Genomic DNA, 22,597 nt, shown 5'->3' on the forward strand with positions numbered 1-22,597 from the left:
CTTTCATGTGAAATTTAATGCCATCTGTCGTACAGTTTTCATGGTCATTTCTAATGATAGATATAGCTATTTGCAGCACATAAACGTTACTATAGACGATAAATGTCGACAACTAGGTTCCCAAGGGGCCGGACAAAATTTTGATGACCTGTGATCTATGGTAAGCCTGGTTTTATCCTAGTTCTCATAGATTTCGTGGGTGCCTTTCCTTGCAAAGTTGCACAAGAAAATTAACCACCTGGAGTAAAACGGGCCACAGTCACCGTCCATTTTGCCCCGTTACCTCAAATGATCAATTAAATACCGTAATTTAGGTAAACTCTCTCTAGTCTATTAAAGAATAGATACCAATTTTAAAACAACAATCATAGCAAAATCAGAAGAGACATGGAGAAACCCATTATTTATATAAACGTATATGATGTATGATGGTTCAAACGTATAAAGCGTGTATCATGTACACTTTCACAGGAGCCTGAAATGGTTGATTACGATAACAAATTAAACTTCCAGCCCTTTATATATTATTTTCCTCATTAAAATTGTAAAATTATCCAAGCTGAAAACATGTCATAAACTATACGCCAAAATGCCGAGAAGACCACAAGAAAACACAACATTTCATGAATATTTTAAACGTGGGACGCAGATATTCTAATCTGACTTCTGGTTCTAAAATGTAAACTCTTCCACATTCACTGCATGTACTAAAACGAACAACAAAGACTTAACAAGTGTAATGTATTCAACCATTGGAACCCTAATAAACTATGGAACAGTCTTCATTTATTGCTTCTATTTTATATTAGTGCATGGCAAGCTGCTTAACCACAGTATAGAAACATTTTATTTAACAAAATCCAGTACAGATAAAAGAAAATAAAAGAAAAGGTAAGTATCTGAAATATCTGCATTTGTCAAAGTTAACAAAGGAGTTTATAGCCATCTAGGGTACTGCAACCTCTGACCTTGCTGATCACGTGGTCCTTGTATAATTCATTTACAGTTGCATATTGCTATTTAGACAGATATACATATTTTAAGTATCTACAGATATGTTTAAATTATCTTGCCCCGACTTTTTATTTTTATTTAATATATGTATGGGTGTTGAAAATATACCTTTTTCAGCAGAATGCATCATATTAATAATGAATCATATATAAATGTCATGGCACAATTGGAATTCATATCAGGGCTTATTATATATTTTAGTTTTTAACTAATAAAAAATGTAATCAAAATTAAAACTATATATTGGCCTACATATTAATAGGTTAAAACCCAAGTTACACATCTGAGACAAGTAAACGCTTTTCAACTCCAGCCTGGGATAAAGTTCAGGTGTCCTTCCTCACACTTGTACGATTTCGTACATGTAAATGCAGGCAACTCTTGTAAAACAACAGTTTAAATTTACTGTCGGCCGAAGTCTTTCTAATTCTTTCCAACAACTTTTGTCTTACACGTTAATATCAAGTATGCTTTTTAGCTAAAATTCATCTGCTAATTAAATTTGAAAAAGTTTATGGAAAACACTGTATATAGAAGTGAAAAGATTGATACTTGTGCCTTTTTCACACCGGCATACATGAGTTTACCATAGCTGTTGCACAGTTATCTGTATCATTCTTGGCTCTGAATATTACATGATGTGTGTTGGAAATCGTTTGTTAACCTCATTTAAACTAAAAGAGTAAAAAGCGTAATGCCGGTGCAGAGTATCTCATGGGACCAAAACGGACTTTTCTCTGGAGAGCATTTTACACCTACTGGCACAACCGTCTACATGTGAGGTTCCTGACTATATTCATAATGAGAGTTTACGTCGGCTATTATAACATGATGATTTGTACACTATCCAAGGATCTACTGAGACTCGCACCTGATCCTCCATAGTGAGCTAGTCCGTTAGAACCCACTCCCCTAATTGATAAACCTTTAAAAGTAATGATTTTTACGAGCTGCTGTGATGTGTAATGATATACATATATCTACCACCAGGTAGGCTGCATTTATTGCATTCCCTATGTTTTTATCTTGATTCACAGCTTCTATGTAACATAAATACTTAACGAACTTCGTTTTTCCTGATTTTGTAGCTTGTTACCTCAACACCTCCTCACCTGGCGCCCATCATGTCTTCATTCCATCAAGAAATCATATCATCCTACACATGGAAAGAGTCGTGGGTTAACTAAATTCATCGTCTCCCCGCACATAGGAAGTGAGGCAGTGCACGCACTATCTATCAGTTACGATTCCGCCAGGAAATCGTGAGTTAAAATGTTGAATTCTGTCCATCACAAGAGTTTGAAGCCCAGCCTTGATGCTTTCAGACCCTCACCGGTGGAGAGCCTTCTTTATACACATATATTTGGTTGGCGTTTTACGCCGCACTCAATGATGTTTCATTGATACGACCATCCGCAGGTTGCTGGTATACCATTCCCCGCACATGTAGGACCAGAGAGGAAGCCAGCATGAGCTGGACTTGGCCTTCTTTATGTTAAGTTAGCGACTATAAAACCCAGCCTCCAATATGCTTCAAGCCTAATGAGAGGGGAAAACCATCTCTCCTGAGATGTTACACATCAAATAATGTTTGAACCCGTCAATAGAGGGGGAAAACCAGCTCTCTTGAGAAGTTACACATCAGGTAATTTGTGGACCCGGTATTAGAGAGAGAGGAAAACCAGCTCTCCTGAGAAGCCACACATCAGGTAATGTGTGGACCTGGTATTAGTGAGAGGGGAAACCTGCTCTCCTGAGAAGTTACACATCATGTATAATGTATGGACCCGGTATTAGAGAAAGAGGAAAACCAACTCTCCTGCAAAGTTACACATCAGGTCATATGTGGACCTAGTGTCAGAGAGGCAGGAAACCCACCACACCTGAGAAGTTACACATCAGGTAACATTCGCAAGATGTATCATTCAGACAGGAAACCCATCACAGCTGAAGTTACACATCAGGTAAAATGAGAGGAAACCCAGCACTACTGAGAAGATACACATCAGGTAACTTGATCATGTTGAATGTGAAATTGGTGTACCTAAAACTGTGTAAAAATGCTACATATTGTGCATGGTTTAAATGTGTATTACTACATTTTATTGACACTGTAGTTCAACCATTCAAACGACGATTACACATTACACAATCACTTATTTTTATTAACCATGTGTTTCAGAAGCTAGAAGACAAAAGACAGAGAATGGCAAAATATCACTGAATCATACATGAATACAACAACATCTGACATCAACGCAACAGAAAGCTGATGAAATGGTGCAGTGACCTCATAATCTTTACAGCAACAGTACTGGGGATGAAGCCGTTTCCTATAGTAAATCATGTACAAGGCAGACTTTCACATTTGCAAAGTTCAGAGATCAAAGATGATTTGCCAGCTGATTTTACATCAACACGTTGAGTGTTTTACTGAAAATACATGTATGGGAACTCAAAAACACCCAGACAAAGTCACATATGACAACAGAAGCACTTTGGATACATGATTTGAGCTGCACATCAAGTTGGAGATGAAAGGTGGTCTTGGAGGTTAAACCTAAAATGAAACTATCAATCCATTCTGTACAGCACACACAGTACAAGTCAGCTGTGAAAAACTTACAAGTAGATATGTCAGGGTGTAAAATATATATATGTCAACTTACATTAAGCACAAGTACTTATTTACTTTTTATTTTTTTGATTGGTCATCAAATTCGCAACAATGATACTTTAATTATTTCATCAAGCTAAGCACATGCAAGCAAAAAAAACTATATTCTAAATAAAATGTAACATAATCAATGTAATTACATGTATTTAGAAAATAGAAAATATCATAATGTGGGCATAATGCTTAGAGGACAGTGAATACAACAATACATGTCACAGGTCATATCACATCACTTACATGTAGAAGTCATTTAAAGGAAAAAAGGTTACATCCACAATACATATATCTGAAATATTGTTAGAGAACTATGGAGTGTAGAGAAATAATTGGCACATTTTTATGAAGTTTACATACTGAGTGACACAAACAAATCATTTTAGCATCATTTTCCTAATAAATGTATTTATTCATAAAAAATTGTTTAGTAACTAAGACGTAACTGTTTATTACAGAAAATATGTTAGATGTTTACATAGTAGTGTGCTATAGGTATTCAATAAACACAAATAGTCCAGTAAATGTCAATGTGTTTATACTGAAGATAAAAATCTGATAAACAGCTTCAAATATTTACTCTTGTAAACATGTCACATACTCAAACTATGTCCAGATCATGACAAACTGTTGTGAACGCCAAAGTTTGAATAAGCAAAGTTGACAAACAGAGAAACAGTTAGGAAAGGAGAAACTTACAGCTGACAATGTTATCAAGACAATGGCAGTTCTTGTTCAGCATAGGATTAACCTCATCATGCAGACAACATAGAGTCGACCGGAATTTTAAACAGAATTATCCTGTGTAATGCGCTGCAACAACAACGTCAATCTGATCTGGTCCGTTTTTACGATTTAATCTGAAAACACTCATGGGTTATGACGTACTGGCCCGATCATGGTAAGAAAAATAATTTTCTATACCCTTAGCCACTTTCTGAGAAAGTTATTTGGAAAAAGGCTGTTTTTGGTAGTTAGATCCGATATTGAGGTACTCGCGTTCTGTGAGAGGCAAAACATTTTTTTTTTCAACGGGGCGAAATACTGCGGCCAGTTTCCACGAAGTTAGGTACAAGAGACCAGTGCACCAAAAAAGAGCAGTTTTGACAAAGTGTAACCCAAATTTGTGGTTAGTTACGTGGTAAGTGCACTATTCTATATATACAGACTATTGGTTATTTATTTCTACAAGGTTTTTTGTCACAAATGTACATCCTACTACATGTAACATGTTGACTATAGGTATTGTCAAGTACAAACTCTGACCTGTTTTGCTCAGTGACACTCCTGATTATGCTGATTTACAAGTCGCCATCACTAAAAATAAAACTACCCAGTCATTATCTACATGTATTTTGTCTGAAAGAAACCTGACATTGATGTTCAGGACAAGTCAGACAGACTGTGTATAACTACACCAAGCTGTAAGCTTGTGACTGATCACTGACCACTTTGCAGAAGAAGCTATACATACTGAATTAACCACACTGCTCACATTAACTAAAACATCTACAAACTGATCATTTTTTTTTCTTTTTTTAAAAAAGACTTAACAAAACAGTGTATTTCAACAAATTATAATATGATGGAAAAGATATAATGAATAATTACCCGATGGTCAGGAAGTGCTTATCATATCACAGAGAACTTGAGGCAGAGTTGCAGAGTCACCCGTTACCAGACGAGCAGACACAGACACAGATCCAGACCAGACATAAAACTCAACCGATGGCACGAGAGGCTCTGTGAAGATAACACCACTGACAGTGTACATTACCTGGTTGTTGTCACAGTCCAGGACTGTCAGTGTTTGGTCATCACAGTCCAGGTACACACCCAGGTGATGAGGTCGTGTGTAACGTCTGTCCTGTAGATAGTCAGGTTTGACCTCACCACCACAGTCACTATAACACTCGACCTTATCACCACGGTACGCCATCCCAATGTACCAGGAGTTACGGCCAGGGTCTGTCTCCTCACTCACACCACAGCTCTCCTGTGTGACTCCTACACGACAGTAACAGTAACAGTCATGTGAACAAGTGATGTATATCTCCCAGTAGTACCTGCCCGTCTGGTAACGCCCGTCTGTCACAGCTCTCCTCCACCTCTCATCCTCGTACAAGCCCTCAGCCTCTACCACACAGCCGCTGTCAATGATTCTCAGCTTCCTGTCGTCTGTCTCTGTGAATCTCAGCGTCGGCTCTGCAAAAACACAACAGAAGCAGTATAAACAACAGCAAACCATAAACACACGCTGTAAGACTGAGGTTTAAATACCTGTACACATACCGTGTTTTTAATTCTCAACACAATCTCTTGGAATAAAATGACATATATTGCTGACACGAATTGAATTTATACACAGATCTCTGTCATTTTCAGCCAGTAGGAAAAGAGTTGAACTTCGACAAGGATCCGTCACTAAATGACGGGTAGCCCTAAGACATAGGCTAAATACTGGGTTAAATTACAGACTTTTAGTGATCTAATTTGTTCGAAACTTATCACCTACAACGAGAATAATACCTTCCTCTATCCAGTCATTGGTTTTAGTTGTCAGTTATGGCACATTTGAACACACAATTCACTCTGAAGCTGTAGTAGGCCTGTTGTCGTTCGTGGAGTACCGAAGCCGTTTGTGTAGTAAGGGAGGTAACTCATCACAAATAACTTACCCAGTGACTTTCATTGCCACAAAACCGCAAAGACTATTTAATCTATCAGAATTATTAGTAGTAATCAATTGCTGGATTCACAGTAAATATTTTCTGCAGTTAAATTTTTCAAGACTAAGAAAGAAAAATGTATATTAAGTGATGAAATAAATGTAGATCAACAATTATAAATATATGGGCTTACATACATGGAATCTCTACCCTTTCATATTAATAATAATAATAATAATAAACAAAAACAGATACGAGGAACTTCGTAATATTAAGCTGGTATAAGAGACATTGCATATATATATATATATATATATATATATATATATATATATATATATATATACCGGTATATAGCTCTGGCTTCAGCTGTACATTCTATTCCCTTTTCCTCAGTACTTTCTCATGCAATACCAGCTTCATATTATGTCATTCACGCTCAACCATTGAGTACGACGTTAAACCCCAAGCACTCACTCACTCACTCACTCATTCACACTCAACCATTCCTGTCTTTCTGCTAACTTGCCATACTTTGTTTTATCTTCATACGTGTATGCATTGTACACCTTCGCACCTACATGTATACAAACCTATGTATTATTTACTATATATATTTCCTGATGATGCCACAAACATAGTGACAGAAATACAGACTAATATTATGACTTCAATATTCCCAGTTACTTTCTTTTTATTTCACCGGCCCGGATAGCACAGTTGGTAGAGCGTCTGCTTCGGGACCGGTAGATCCAGGATCAATCCTTGGTCGAGTCACACCTAAGACTTTAAAAGAGGAAGTTGTAACTTCCTCGCTTGTCGTTCAGCATGAAGGGGATAGTGCAACGACTGGTTGACCCGTATCAGTATAATGGCTCGGGCGGGGCGGCTTACTTGCCTTCGGTAAGTCGTCTCAGTGATGCAGCACTAAATAAAAAGAGCGGTGGAAATCCGTCCTGCAACAAGGAGGCACATTACACGTGCATGCACCCTAATGATTCCTTCGTCGTCATATGACTGAAAAATTGTTGAGTACGACGTTAAACCCCAAGCACTCACTCACTCACTCTTTTTATTTCACTGAGGGCTACATTATGTTATCTGTCCTTTTCTAACAGTACGCCTACTGATTTGTACACAATCATGAGGTAAACATCACTCAGACACTCAGTTGTACAATATGTTATCTCTTCTGTATTAACAGTACACCTACTGATTTGCAAACATGCCGTGCCTTGCCACGTGTCCTGTTATAACAGTGCACTTGTTTATTTGAACACGAGGTAAATATACCCAGACACCGAGGGATACACTACCATCTGTCCTGTTCTAACTGTACACTCTGCAATGTGCTTTCCTTTTTTGAAGAAAATAACATATTGTTGAATACACTTATTTTATTTTTTTTCTTATTTCTGAGCAAATCATGCTATAAGTAGCTTGCATTGGCTTTTAATTTCTCAGGACAGCCTACTGATTTCCTTTCGACTTCTGAGCCCAGTGTACACTTTACAAGTACCATACCTTATTTTATGTCTCTATATTAGTTTGTGTCTTCCGTGCACACCCTACTGTATAACTCACATTAGTTTATATCCTTTCTGCACACCTTACTGTATACCTCGCATTAGTTTGTATTTTTCTTTAGCCCACACTAATGCATACCTCACATTAGTTTGTATCTGTTTTGCCCACCCTATTGCATACCTCACATTAATTTGTATCTGTTTTGCCCACCCTATTGCATACCTCACATTAGTTTGTATCTGTTTTGCCCACCCTATTGCATACCTCACATTAGTTTGTATCTTTTTTGCTCACCCTAATGCATACCTCAGATTAGTTTGTGTCTTACGTGGACACAGTCATTAATGCCGGACCTAAGTTTGTGTTTTGTTCACACCCTAATGTACACCTCACACTATCTGTGCTTTTTGTAAACTCTTCTCACTTTTGTTACTCTTGGAATACTGTTCATTTTCTGGGTGCACCCTGCTGCATTACAGCTTATGTCGGTTTGTTTTCTTCACACTCTACCGCGTGTTTTGAACGCACACAACTGTGCACCTTCTCCACTTTATGTCTGTATCTTTGATGCACATATTAATGTAAACCCTACAGTCGGTTTTTGTCCTCTGAGCACACCTTAATGTATACCTTTTATACATATAACAACCTACTTGTAACACATAGGGGTTGCCCACCGACCGCTGCTTCTATGTCCTGACGTTCTTCCACTGTCTCTTTTACAGTCACCTGTCTAGGGACAACGTGGTCATGTTGTACAGAATCTAGAAGCTTCTGTCTGCTGACCTCATGTTTCTCCAGATCTGCTCTTATCTCATTCAGCTGGTCATCAATTCTGTGAGAGGAGGAGAGAAAACAAAGAGACACAGTTGTGTGGTAAACCTGTGTATCACACAGTTATGAAAATGTCATGATGTACTCAGATGTAGATCTGATTTGTCTGAGCAAATGTTTGTTTGAACACTAGATATACACCTGGGTCATGTTTTGGACAAGTACAGTGTTGGTACTCAGTGTTACAGAAACACATCTGCTGACAATAGTCACTTGCACATGTATAACAAACCTAGAGAGGTATAACACATTTATACATACGTTTTGGTGAAGTCCGTGGAACCCTGTCAACAAACAGAATTGAAAACACATATAAATTCATGTAAAGATGATAACAGAAACAAAGATTCTTTATCTACACTATTTCTTCTAAAATCTGGGTCACCTAGTCTGCTCATTTTAGCCAATATATATGTAATCCTGGCAGAATTATTGAGTTTCTTTTTTCTTACATGACCATCTCATCAACAACATACTTATATCTTTCCTTTTCCAAAGCGCTGGTTAAGAAATGTAATATTCTACTTTCAACACTACTGATATCTGTCCCAAATTTTAAAAGAATTGGGGTATACTTTCACCACAACATGTCACAAAAACGCAGGTATAAATGAAATGTCTGAGCTCCCCTATAGTACACAGGGGCCATTGGCTCTTCCCTTAAATAATTAGACCACTCCCTAGTCAATAACATAGTCAAAATCAGCTCTAAATTCCGGTGTAATAAATTCTGTGGAGCTTGTTACAGTGCAATTTTTCCTCCAAAGATTTCCCGATCACCCGATCATAGTCGAAAATGAAACGGTTTGTTCTACCGATTACAAGTAAAACAGTAACCAACTTGAAGTTAGTTGTTGTATAAATACTCAGTTGTGATAATGATTTAATTTGGTACTTCTGTAAGAGAAGCAGTCCTTAGTCAATTTCACAAGTATAATGGCAAAAAGTTTTATGATAGTGAAATACACTAGAGTTATCTCCCCTTATTGTAACGGCTGTGGGGAGAAGATACACAGTGGACTATAAATCAGAAGACCAGGGTAAAAGTCTTCTAAAGAGAGGGATATAAACCAATGATATCAGGAAAATGAAGAAATGGCTTAATTCTGGTCTTTCTCTTAGTACTCCCTTTCACAAAATGTTTATGAAAATGATAGCCTATAGTAAAATTTATCCTTCAATGAAGTATACTTGTGCATAAAACAAGGATGATGACTAAAATCGCAAACAAACAAATATCTTAAACACAGTAAACGCTGTGAAATTTTGTGTGTTACAAGCTTGTGGAAGTAGCCATTGTGTTAATGGCTTATCGCCGATGGGTCTGAACTTCCTAAAATCAACTATTTTGGGCTGAAAACCGCATCTGGATGAATGAAAATCAGGACAGTATATACAGCCATAACATGATGGTTTGCTTGATTGGTGTTTTACGTGGTGTTCAAAATATTTCTCTGATATGATGGCGTTCAGCATTGGGGTTGGAGGAAACTGGGCAGAGCCCGAGGGACATCAACTGAGACATGGTTGTCTATATACCTTTTGTACATTGGCTAATTTATATTTTCAAGCCCTGATAAGGACTTTATTACTGTTCGTATTCGTATTTCGAAAAACATCGTACTCTTTTTTTTAATTAAAAAATAATGTTCGCGTCAGGGTAGTCTAATGGTAGTTTCATATTTTAGGACGGAGGCGAAGCCTGAGTCCTAAAATTTGTAAACTCTTCCACATCGATTTGATGTAAAACTACCGTTAGACTACCCTGATGCGAACATTATTTCTATTCTATTACCTTGGTAGCAGCAAAATGTTTTCGTAATTATAACAAAAACGCCATTGCGGTATAGATTAACAGCAAGAAACGCCCCCACTTTCCCTGACACCTTGTTTTCGTCCAACCAAACGTTCTAAAGGGGCGTGACCTAATACTCGCCGAAACCATAATGTGTTTTACATGGGGTGTTAAAATGCGATGCTAAATATTACTGACGTGCTTCACGACTAGGATAGAATAATAAAAAGAATACGTTTATTTCTCGAAAACAATTCCGACTATAAAATATAGCACTATAAAATAACACATCTGCAGGGCTGCTTTCATATTTCAGCTAAGACGCTGTTATCAGGGTAGGCTTCGATGAGAAAGGCAGGGTGTCAAACAGCGACCACACTGACGGTGAGCCGGGAAGGTCGCTCGTTGCTGGAAGCGAGAGTTCGGGGAGATCAAAAGTTTTTCCAAACTCTGACGAGCTAAAGGAGCTGGAAACCTAAGGCATCAGCAAAACGACAACAAAAGTGGGGAGCTCAACTGTTTAAACGTAATTAAAGTTTGAATTACGTACGAAAAAAAAATAATTGAAACACAAAATTAGGTTAACAATAGTTTGATACTGAATTTTATTTGTTTTACTTGTGTAGGCTAAATGCTTTGCAGTCGTGTTGTGTTCTGTATCAAATTCATAAACACTGGGTAACGAATGTTGAAATAATGGAACACTTCAGTTCACATTTTCAATTCAATATTAATTTCTCAAAATATGTTGATCAATAACAAAACAATAACAACATCATAGGTACGTGTTTATGCTTATTATAAGTAAGCAAATAAATATATTATAATTTATATGTTGAAGGTATCATGAAGATAAATATGATTTGCCTTTATTGTATTGTGAAATACAATGGATGGATCACAATTTAAATTTGTAATGACGCAATCTGTACAAAGTTATAGTACATTAAACCAGCCCCGTGCACGTTTTACTCAGTGCGCCGTACCAGTTACGTAAAATATACACGTCACACTCAATTCAGGGTTCCCACTATTTCAAAAAAAACAAAATTCCCTGATATTTCCCTGACTTTTCCCTGATCAATCCAGGTTACAATCGTCTCTCTAATTATCGATAAATAACGATTTCTTTTATGTTACAATGTACTTATGACTACACTTCATGAAATGACCACAGATTCCAGTGTTAAAAATTGACGAAATCCCTATTGGAGTGGGACGTAATTAGTGAGGATTAGGTCCCAGAATTAGGAATCCAATCACCCTGAATAAATCTTCTGATGATTGGGACCACCGTGTCACCACTTCCAGCATGTGATATCATAAATACTGAAAATAACACTTCACTTTCAAAACGATGATTATTCTTATAAAAAAATAATAAGTAGCTCTAAGTTGTAGAGAATATAAAGAAACACAAGAAAGCTATGTTACTATATTCATTGTATGTATTCAGTATTTTTGGTGTGCTCACAGGCAGGTAATGGCCTCCTCTCCTCACCAAATGCCTGCATGAACATAATCTGAGAAGTATCTGCTTTCAGCAAGAACATTATGTGAAAAATATCTGCTTTATTTTGACACAGTATACAACTGAAAGTGTCTGGAAACCTCAATACTTAATTGTACATGAACTTTGATAAATTCAACATACATGTAAACGTGAGCAAAGAATCAAACTTTAGTTGTTGGGAGCACATGTGTGTATTTACACATTGATTTGTTGTCCACATACACAATGTCACTTCACATGCACAAATCTTCACATTACACCTGATGTAGAGAAGCAGATAGGTTGCTAACAAAGTCCTTCTGTTGCTGAATGTCTCTCTCCAATTCCTTGGCTTTGTGTCTCAGAGCATTTGACTTTGCTAGGAGAGAGAAGTTGTTCTTCTGTTCTGCCTGCAAGGCTTGTTTGTCAGCATCACAGATTAGTGTTTCATGGGTTTGCTCCAACATCTGAGTTTCTTTTTAGCATCATGCATCTTGCTTTCATCTGCTTGTCTCTTTTGCAGTTTGCGCTGCTTCTCATGCTCGTCCTTCTCTGCCTGCAAGTGAGCTATGTATCTGGAATGCGCATGACTGCAAGACTGCAGTAACCCAGGGGTAACCTCAAAGTCAGAAACTTGAGTTTCCGCAAGGGCAAGGGTGTCATAAATCATTCTCTGCGCCACAACTGTCTGGGTCTTCAGATTTGGAGCCAGGAGGTCACTGTTAATCGAAAAACCTCGTTCTACAGCAGCTTGACCATGAGACAGTGCAAGAAGGAGTTTCATCAATTCCCACAGCTCCTTTAGTTCTGGCTTGTGGGGGAGATCAATCACTGAATTGAAGAAGTGGTCAACTCGATCAGTGTGAACTGCAAAGTTTTCACATTCCAACTTGTGGTGTCTCTGGAGTAACCCAAGGAGTTCTCTATACTGATGTAGGATCTCGTCACATTCACGGTCTTGTCGCCATTTGTTGTCCACAAGTTTGGTTAGCACTTTTTTGAACTTCTCTTCAGCAGACTGCCGGTGAGCATCAGCCTAGGATCAAGAGCCTGGAGTGAACGCACGACGGAATACTTCAGTGGGCATCTCTCCAAGATCTTGTGTGTTTAGCAGGTTTGACTGGTCATCAACATGAACAGATGCCAGTTTGTAGGATGTAGTGGCCTCTGTTAGAACTGATGGCTTGATGAACCTGCCCATGAGACTTCTCAAGATATCACACAGATCTTCTGTAATAAATGGTACCATTGGTTTGTCCGTCTGGTATTTCTTCAGGAATGGCTGAACAAGGTTGCCTGTGGAGATGAAAACTTCTAGCTTTGCCAGGATGAGTGGATCACTGGCCACAGATTCCTGGAGATTAACAAAGGATGCAACTGTTGGTATTTGCCGCTTGGGCTTCTTGAGAGTTTCCTTCACATACGTCACCAGGTTAGGCCATATCTTTACAGCTCTCTCAGCGACACAAACATCTTCCACCCACCTTGTGCTGCAGAACTGGAGCCCAAATAACTCGGTCTTCGTGATGTCTTTGAAGTCTGCTCGCCTAGCGGGAGAATCGGCAAAAAGGTACCAAATGGCGCGGAGAAGGTTTTCCAAATTCCAGTCAGTTTTCTGGATGCCTGTAGTAAATGCCCCATGGATTACATGTAAACTACAACTGCCAAGCTGAAGGATCCCAGGGAGATCTGGATCTTCTTTCTTCCTGTCATCCAATAAGTCATTTAGAAACATGAAGTTCACGTTTGGCCCATCCATGGATACTTGTAACAGCTTACTTGGATTTAGGTTTGATGTGCCTTGTTTGAATGCAGACAGAAGATCTTTTGCTGTTGCATGCTCCAAAAACTGACTGTCTAGGTACTGAGAGACAACTTTACCATTATAGAAATAGCGAACTGTGATATCCATCTGTCCCATCCTAATCACAGAGTTAAGTGATTCATCAAAGCTGACAACATAGCCTACTGCTGCTCTCACATTATTTAGTAGCTTGTCCATAAAGTATGGAGCAATACCAAAGCAAATAAGGTATGCCAATTTTGTTGGCCCACATCTGAAGTTCTTAGCTATGCTACTGTCAGGAAACATTTCCTTAAACACATCCCCAATGTCTGCATTACTGTTGTAGGAGAAGTGAGACATAATTGTTTTCAGAGCCCATATGATCTCGGCTTTCTTGACATCCCTAGAACTGATGTAAGAGGTTATCAGATTCCTTCCAGGGGTCTCAACATCCATTCTTGCTAAGTCATCATCCCTCGCTTCGCTTGGTTCAGATAACGTTGACGGTACTGTATCAGAAAGATTGTCGCCTGCGCAGAACAGTTTTATAGACGGCTGGGATGTTGCTCCAGATTTCAGGGAAAGAATTTGAACATGTTTTTTCCCCTTCATGTGAGATGTGAGTGCTGTCTGCCCCATGTTGCTTAAATCAATTGTCTTCTTGCAGACTTTACAGAAGGCCTTGCTACTATCTTGAAGAACTTCCTTCATCCAGTTTTTATACTCTTCCTTTTGCAACCAATCCTGACGGAATTTGCACGACATGATGATTGACAGACTAGAGTTTTAGTTCGTCAGTATATCTACAGTACGTTAGGACAGGATCAGGCCAAAGCAAGGAGAGAGCGCATAACAACACCACAGGATCTATAGCAAAAAGCAAAAGTTACAACAGGATAACAACACATATGTAGCAAGCAGCAAACAATCGTGTCTCAATCGGTGTTATACGCAAGCATGGTGGTTTCAGCAGGTTTTATAATGATCTACTGGGCATTTCACTAATAACCAATCATATTTTAAAGACCAAATATCAGAAAGTAGAAAATAAATTTACAACCTATATAAAAAATTTGCATCCACTCTTCCCAGCAATCTGTTTGACACAGAACCATTCAAAATGAACGGGGTCATTAGATATGCAAAACATGGAACTCTTCTGTTTTCAAACATATTGTGAGGACTCCAGAAATAAATGTGGATACCTATTTTAGTCAAAATGAAATAAGTTGGGAAATTGCATGTACTGTTTGAAAACAGAAGTGTGAAATCAGGGTGGACAGACATACATATGTAGCAAGAATGATGGGTGCATGGACAGACCTACATGTACTTGTAAATTAATATCCCTGGCGGGGCCTCCGTGGCTCAGTCGGTTAGCGCGCTAGCGCAGCGTAATGACCCAGGAGACTCTCAACAATGCAGTCGCTGTGAGATCAAGTCCAGCTCATGCTGGCTTCCTCTCCGGCCGTAAGTGGGAAGGTCTGGCAGCAACCTGCGGATGGTCATGGGTTTCCCCAGGGCTGTGCCCGGTTTCCACCCACCATAATGCTGGCCGCCGTCGTATAAGTAAAATATTCTTGAGTACGACGTAAAACACCAATCAAAAAAAAAAAAAAATATCCCTGGCCCTGCTTTCACAGAAGCATGGGATATAATTAACATAATCAACCTACATGTAAGTCATTCTCCATGCATATTGGCATTAACGCTTTGTGACATGTAGTATTTTTAACTTACAATCTCCTTACGCAATGATGTAGGCCTAGGCTACATCATATATGCAGCAGGAGACAGCTGCAGCTCTGGAGGCAAGGGGCGCTACTCCCTTTTGGACTTTTAGTGTTAGAAGGTGTTGATAGGTTATAATATACCGAAAGTTCATGCAACACAGCCATCAAGCAAGAAAGAAAAAAATGTAGACAGGATCAAGTTTCCACAGTAAAAAGCCACCATACCCAAGCATACAATACGGGACTGTGTGTGTGTATATAATGGGGACTTCAGCATTACGCAACCTCGACACCTTCAGCAAACAAAATTCCCTGATTTTTCCCTGATTTTATTCATTTTTTTTTAAATCCCTGATTTTTCCCTGACTGGAAAAACTGAAATATTTTTTCCCAGGTTTTCCCTGATTTCCAGGTAGAGTGGGAACCCTGCTCATGCATAAAGGTCACATGATGTACCAAATTTGAAGATCTGGGTCAACGGCAATATTTTGGCGGCAGTCAGACAATAGCGTTTGCGGAGAGAAAACATGAGTAAACGGACTAAACATTGTGGGGGAAAAAAAACAATAGTTTAACTCGGATAAACATCAAACAAGGATTGGGAGTTGAAAAGGGCGATCTGCAGCCAGTCCGCTATCCAGAGGATGTGAAGCTGATGTGAACTCTGCTGTTATTTATTGATGCATTGTTGAACAGCCCTCCAAAACTTTGACACGTGACTGAAAACTGGGATTTTGCCATTTGGATGGTATTGCTACTGTTACGTGTAACATTATAGTCGACAGCGTTGGGCATTTGCACTGAGAGTGGCGTGACTGACATGGGAGTATTTTCACTCAACGGCATTTTCACTTTCAGCATTTTCTGATAACACACTTGAAGCATGCAGGATAATGCTGATTTCACAACGTTTTGAACGGACGGTTTGGTGACATAACTCCGTACACTGGATTCATTGGGGTGGCCTGTCCACAGACATAACGTCCATCACAGAAACCCCGTCATCAGCAAGAACTGTGGCTGTCGTAGCCCGGACGCAGTGATTCGTGTACCGGCGGCTAAGTTTTGCATCGCTGGGAAATATCAGACATCATGGAACTGATCTTTTTTAGATCATTGGTTGATTGCCATACCATGGGTTTGTGGTCAACTGGGACGTTTGGGAGAGGCCGGTGAAAGAAAACTTGCAAAAAGAATTATCAGGTCCGTATGTTAAAAAAAAAAATTTTCGTGAAAACCATTATTATCTCTTATTGTGTAGCATTCAAACGTCCCCAATGGGCTTTAAATTATCTGTAACCTGATACTTTTCTTCTTTAAAATAAACGTTCGCTCCGACAGAAAAAATAGCCATTTTGTTCTTTGTTTATATTTGTCGTCTGCTTTATTCAATGTAATCAACAACCTCTATCCACCCATAGAACTACAATAGAACCATCCAGACGTCAAACGCTTCTGTCTCGTGATGGGGGGTATCTAACGATCAAGATAATGTGCACTTGCCAAGCAGTGCGTTGTATGTAATAAAAAAGGATCGAAGGGTAATAGAATATTACATAGATAGGATTCTGGAGTTGTTTTTTAGTCTTATCGCTTATGAGTAGAAAAACAGACAGCGACCAGAGAGAACCACTGAACATAGTGAAGCAGTCGAACTCTGGGCCTAAACTTTAATAGATCTGGCACCATGAGATGGATTTGAACACCTGATCACTGTTCATTATGTCACTGTAAAAGGGCGGTCACAGGTTCAAAATGTCACAATGGTACATAAGACGCCTCTGAGTACTTACACAGCATACAGATCACATTTGTTTACAAATGAGCGGTCAGAACCAAGACATCCACAGCCCATACATGTAAGAAAACTTTGTACGTTCTCTGAAGGTGACAAATTATTGTCAGGTTGTCCTGTGTGGTGAGTTGAAGTATTTAACTGGAGCTGAGGCAGCTGAACCAATAGTAGAGATTGTACATGTTAGACTTACCTGTAAAAACTCGATGTCCATTGAGGCTAATAAATCTTTGGAAGCCTGTACCATCCTCTCCATTTCCTGGGAATGTAACTGGAAATGTTTGAGTATAGCGCTACACTCCACACCCCACTGTGAATAGCGTGTTTTTATGCCATCCAAGGACTGTTGTTTCCAGGCTTGTAAGGCTTCCAAGGCTTCACAATAAGCCCTTTCTATCTCTTGAGTGTGAAGTTCCTGGGTTTCCTGACAAACGAAAGGAACGTTTATTATCTCATCCAGACCATCCAAGCAGGGTGAGATTGGTGCAGCCTTTATGCTGTGGAGATCACCAGTGGTTTGATTCAAACACCAAGAGTGTCACCCTGGATTAAGAGACGTCTATTAATCCCAGGTGTTGCCCCATCACAGACCAGTGAGTGAGTGCTTGGGGTTTAACGTCGTGCTTTACAATTTTTCAGTCATATGATGACGGAGGAATCCTTAGGGTGCATGTAATGTACCTCTTTATTGCAGGACGGATTTTCACCGCTCTTTTATCTATTGCTGCTTCACTGAGACGCCTTACCGAAGGCAAGTAAGCAGCCCCACCCAAGCCATTATACTGATACGGGTCAAACAGTCCTTACTCTATCACCTTCATGCTGAACCCCAAGAAAGGAAGTTACAACTTCCTCTTTTAAAGTCTTAGGTGTGAGTTGACCCAGGGTCAACGCTCAAGAAGTGGACGTTCGACCAACTGTGCTATCGGGGCCGATCCTCATCACATACATGTATGTGGAGTGCGTATATACAATATAGATATTATGACAGTGTATGATCAAAGATGATGTATCTACTGGAGTTGCCTGAGGTGGGCATATCGCGTCTGTGTCACTGAGAGTAGCTATAATTTTCATAAGAAAATTGAGTCACCAAGTATGCAATAAATCACAAGTTCACCAAGTGGCATCAAAACTACCAACCTGTTTCTTATTGTACAGCCTCGTAACTCCTGACAGTGATTCTTTAGTTTCTTGTAGCACTTTCTCCAGTTCACTAGTCTTGTTCAAGACCACTGGCTGTAATGGAAAAAATGCTACATTAAAAAGTTCGTCTTTAAAACGACTCACTACAGTACAGGACACAAAGCCCCATTCTTCACTATAGATTACAAACTATGGGTCAATATATAGTTCCAAATCATGACCTATTTATATTGATTATCGACCTATATACTAGCGCGGTACACGATTTAAATTGTGATTTAAGTCATTCGCTTAGAACATCCTTGCGTCTTTCTAACATCATTTAAAACTGTTTACTACTTCTCTTTGCATGATCTCAAAGTAATTTTGAACTTACACAACTTCTTAGTTTTTCGTATGTCGTATTAATCGTTATGTTTGGAATTGACTTCACGATTATTGACTCAGAATATTCACTGTGGTTGTTGACTAATATACGAATGTCTTTTTTGCATTACCTTGGCATTCTCCGCTGCAGATGGTATATCCCGCACAGCATGTTCAGGATGGTCAACACACACCCTATACAGATCACCAGCCGGCACCGTACACAGTACAAGCAGAATGGCTCACCATGTCTTGCACATGACGCTTGCTGAGTTGATTGTTCATCCCTGCCGCTGGTCTGTCGCTGTGGGGTTTCCTGTGAGAGGTACTCCAGGGACGAAATCAGCCGGTGACGTTTAATAGCGCCTCTCATGGGATGAAAAGAAGCCAGACAGTCTTTACAATACAGTAAACAACAGTCGGTACAAAACTTGACAGCTTTAGCCTGATTATCATCCTCACACAGGGAACAATATGGGATGTCATCTTCCACCTTCACAGCAGAAGAGAACCTCTCCACTATCTCCGCCAGATGAAAGTTGGGAGGCAGACCAGCCACACCTTCTCTCCCAAGACTGGTTGGTGTCCGACATACAGGGCATGAGATCAGCTGGTGAACACCCTCACTCCCCATGCTACAGGAGACCTCATCTGTCTGTTCAGGTTTAGACTTGTCAGCATACACTTCAATGCACTCCTTGCAAAAACTGTGCTGACAAGGTAACGTTACTGGTTTCCGGAATGTTTGCACACATATCGGGCATGCAAGAACCTCTTCACGATTTTCCTTGCTTTCAGCCATTACACGATCAGTTTTTCACTGAAATATAACCAGATAATTACTAAGGCTGATACCAATACAGGTCCTCCCATTTACGAAAATATCCAAATTTCAACACAGTACACAGTCTCCATCTACAGTGCAGTGCCTGTTTCTCTCTTCCAACAACATATGGGGTACAGTAATTTTTGTCGCTATTACTGAAGAAGCATTGCTATACATGTGTTATATGAGGGATAGTGCGCCTCGCTTCCCTGACAGGAAATAACTGTTTAGCTGGACATTTGATGATTCTAGCATTTATCATGTACCTGACATTTCTTTGACAAACATCTGGTCAAGCCAAATTGGCCAGATGTGTTTGACAGTGATGACACCTTTATACAGCTGCATCCAGGAATAGCAGATTGGTGTGTGAAAACAAGTCTTCTGATTTAAAGGTAAAACTACCTTCAACAGAAGTGTTGGGACTTCAGGTATAAGATAATGGAGTCACACGTTTGGACTACAGTGGTAGTGAAGGAGACATGACCCTCAATGATAATCGGGTCATACGTCTGGATGACAGTGGCTCGGAAAAGAACTTAACCCTATATGATAATCGAGTCACACGTTTGGACTACAGTGGTAGTGAAGGAGACATGACCCTCAATGATAATCGGGTCATATGTCTGGATGACAGTGGATCGGAAAAGAACTTAACCCTACATGATAATCGAGTCACACGTTTGGACTACAGTGGTAGTGAAGGAGACATGACCCTCAATGATAATCGGGTCATATGTCTGGATGACAGTGGATCGGAAAAGAACTTAACCCTACATGATAATCGAGTCAAACATTTGGACTACAGTGGTAGTGAAGGAGACATGACCCTCAATGATAATCGGGTCATACGTCTGGATGACAGTGGCTCGGAAAAGAACTTAACCCTACATGATAATCGAGTCAAACATTTGGACTACAGTGGTAGTGAAGGAGACATGACCCTCAATGATAATCGGGTCATACGTCTGGATGACAGTGGCTCGGAAAAGGACTTAACCCTATATGATAATCAAGTCAAACATTTGGACTACAGTGGTAGAGAAGGAGACATGACCCTCAATGATAATCGGGTCAAACGTCTGGATGACGGTGGCTCGGAAAAGAACTTAACCCTACATGATAATCGAGTCACACGTTTGGACTACAGTGGTAGTGAAGGAGACATGACCCTCAATGATAATCGGGTCATACGTCTGGATGACAGTGGCTCGGAAAAGGACTTAACCCTACATGATAATCAAGTCAAACATTTGGACTACAGTGGTAGAGAAGGAGACATGACCCTCAATGATAATCGGGTCAAACGTCTGGATGACGGTGGCTCGGAAAAGAACTTAACCCTACATGATAATTGAGTCAAACATTTGGACAACAGTGGTAGTGAAGGAGACATGACCCTCAATGATAATCGGGTCATACGTCTGGATGACAGTGGCTCGGAAAAGGACTTAACCCTACATGATAATCGAGTCAAACATTTGGACTACAGTGGTAGTGAAGGAGACATGACCCTCAATGATAATCGGGTCACACGTCTGGATGACAGTGGCTCGGAAAAGAACTTAACCCTACATGATAATCGAGTCACACGTTTGGACTACAGTGGTAGTGAAGGAGACATGACCCTCAATGATAATCGGGTCATATGTCTGGATGACAGTGGCTCGGAAAAGAACTTAACCCTACATGATAATCGAGTCACACGTTTGGACTACAGTGGTAGTGAAGGAGACATGACCCTCAATGATAATCGGGTCATACGTCTGGATGACAGTGGCTCAGAAAAGAACTTAACCCTACATGATAATCGAGTCAAACATTTGGACTACAGTGGTAGTGAAGGAGACATGACCCTCAATGATAATCGGGTCATACGTCTGGATGACAGTGGATCGGAAAAGAACTTAACCCTACATGATAATCGAGTCAAACATTTGGACTACGGTGGTAGTGAAGGAGACATGACCCTCAATGATAATTGGGTCATACGTCTGGATGACAGTGGCTCGGAAAAGAACTTAACCCTATATGATAATCGAGTCAAACATTTGGACTACAGTGGTAGTGAAGGAGACATGACCCTCAATGATAATCGGGTCATACGTCTGGATGACAATGGCTCGGAAAAGAACTTAACCCTACATGATAATCGAGTCAAACATTTGGACTACGGTGGTAGTGAAGGAGACATGACCCTCAATGATAATTGGGTCATACGTCTGGATGACAGTGGCTCGGAAAAGAACTTAACCCTACATGATAATCGAGTCAAACATTTGGACTACAGGGATGGTGAGCCTGGAAAGGAGCTATTTAAGCAGTAGGCTGTAGAAGTAGGTTAGTGTTTGTTAAAGCATCACACAGACAGCCCTGGCTAATGTATCAGCAGTCCTGCATATGGGTATATGGCTGTCCTGACGGGCTAATCTGTGTCAAGTTACACCCTCCATAGTCCGACATCACTAAGGGAGCCTGTAATGTCTGCTGTGTGTGGCGTTAATAATACACGTAGTCACTTCATGCTTATATATACATCTGGGTGTTTATAAAATATACATAATTACAGGAAGGTCGCTTACATGCAAGCTTTTATATGTGGTTCAGGCAGGCCAGCGTTGTAAACAAAGCAAGTAAGCAAGTAAATAAATAGCAACCCTGGTTGGGTTGTCCCGGCTTTGTATACCACGGGCGACACGTCACCGCCAGTAATCGATCTTTAGCATAACTCTGCATAATGCCTTTCAGGGTCACCGACCTACGACTGAATGTTGGCAGGCCAAAATGGCTGCCAGCTAAGGTAGTACTTTCTAAAAATTGGACTCTTCCGCAGACAGGACGACTAAACAGCTCACATTTGGAGATAATAAAGTGTAGAGTATATAAAATCAATGTCATAAATATTGTTGTAATCTGGGGACTGTATAAGTCCGTTTTGCTGTT

The 22,597-nt window shown here is 39.8% G+C and overlaps 1 protein-coding gene across 1 annotated transcript; it reads right to left on the reverse strand.

The window, feature by feature from the left end:
• Positions 1-5,462: 5,462 nt before the first annotated feature.
• Positions 5,463-18,813, reverse strand: LOC135481421 (uncharacterized; the record flags this gene model as incomplete). The annotated part of the gene is made up of 6 exons (XM_064761245.1): positions 18,799-18,813; positions 18,460-18,555; positions 17,510-17,740; positions 8,977-8,999; positions 8,535-8,716; positions 5,463-5,890 (listed from the first exon to the last, which is right to left on the reverse strand). Coding segments are annotated over exons 1-6 (975 nt in total), but the record flags the coding sequence as incomplete, so codon positions are not given.
• Positions 18,814-22,597: the final 3,784 nt, after the last annotated feature.

The sequence above is a fragment of the Liolophura sinensis genome, unplaced genomic scaffold, assembly GCF_032854445.1.
Source record: "Liolophura sinensis isolate JHLJ2023 unplaced genomic scaffold, CUHK_Ljap_v2 scaffold_76, whole genome shotgun sequence".
NCBI classification, from domain to species: Eukaryota; Metazoa; Mollusca; class Polyplacophora; order Chitonida; family Chitonidae; genus Liolophura; species Liolophura sinensis.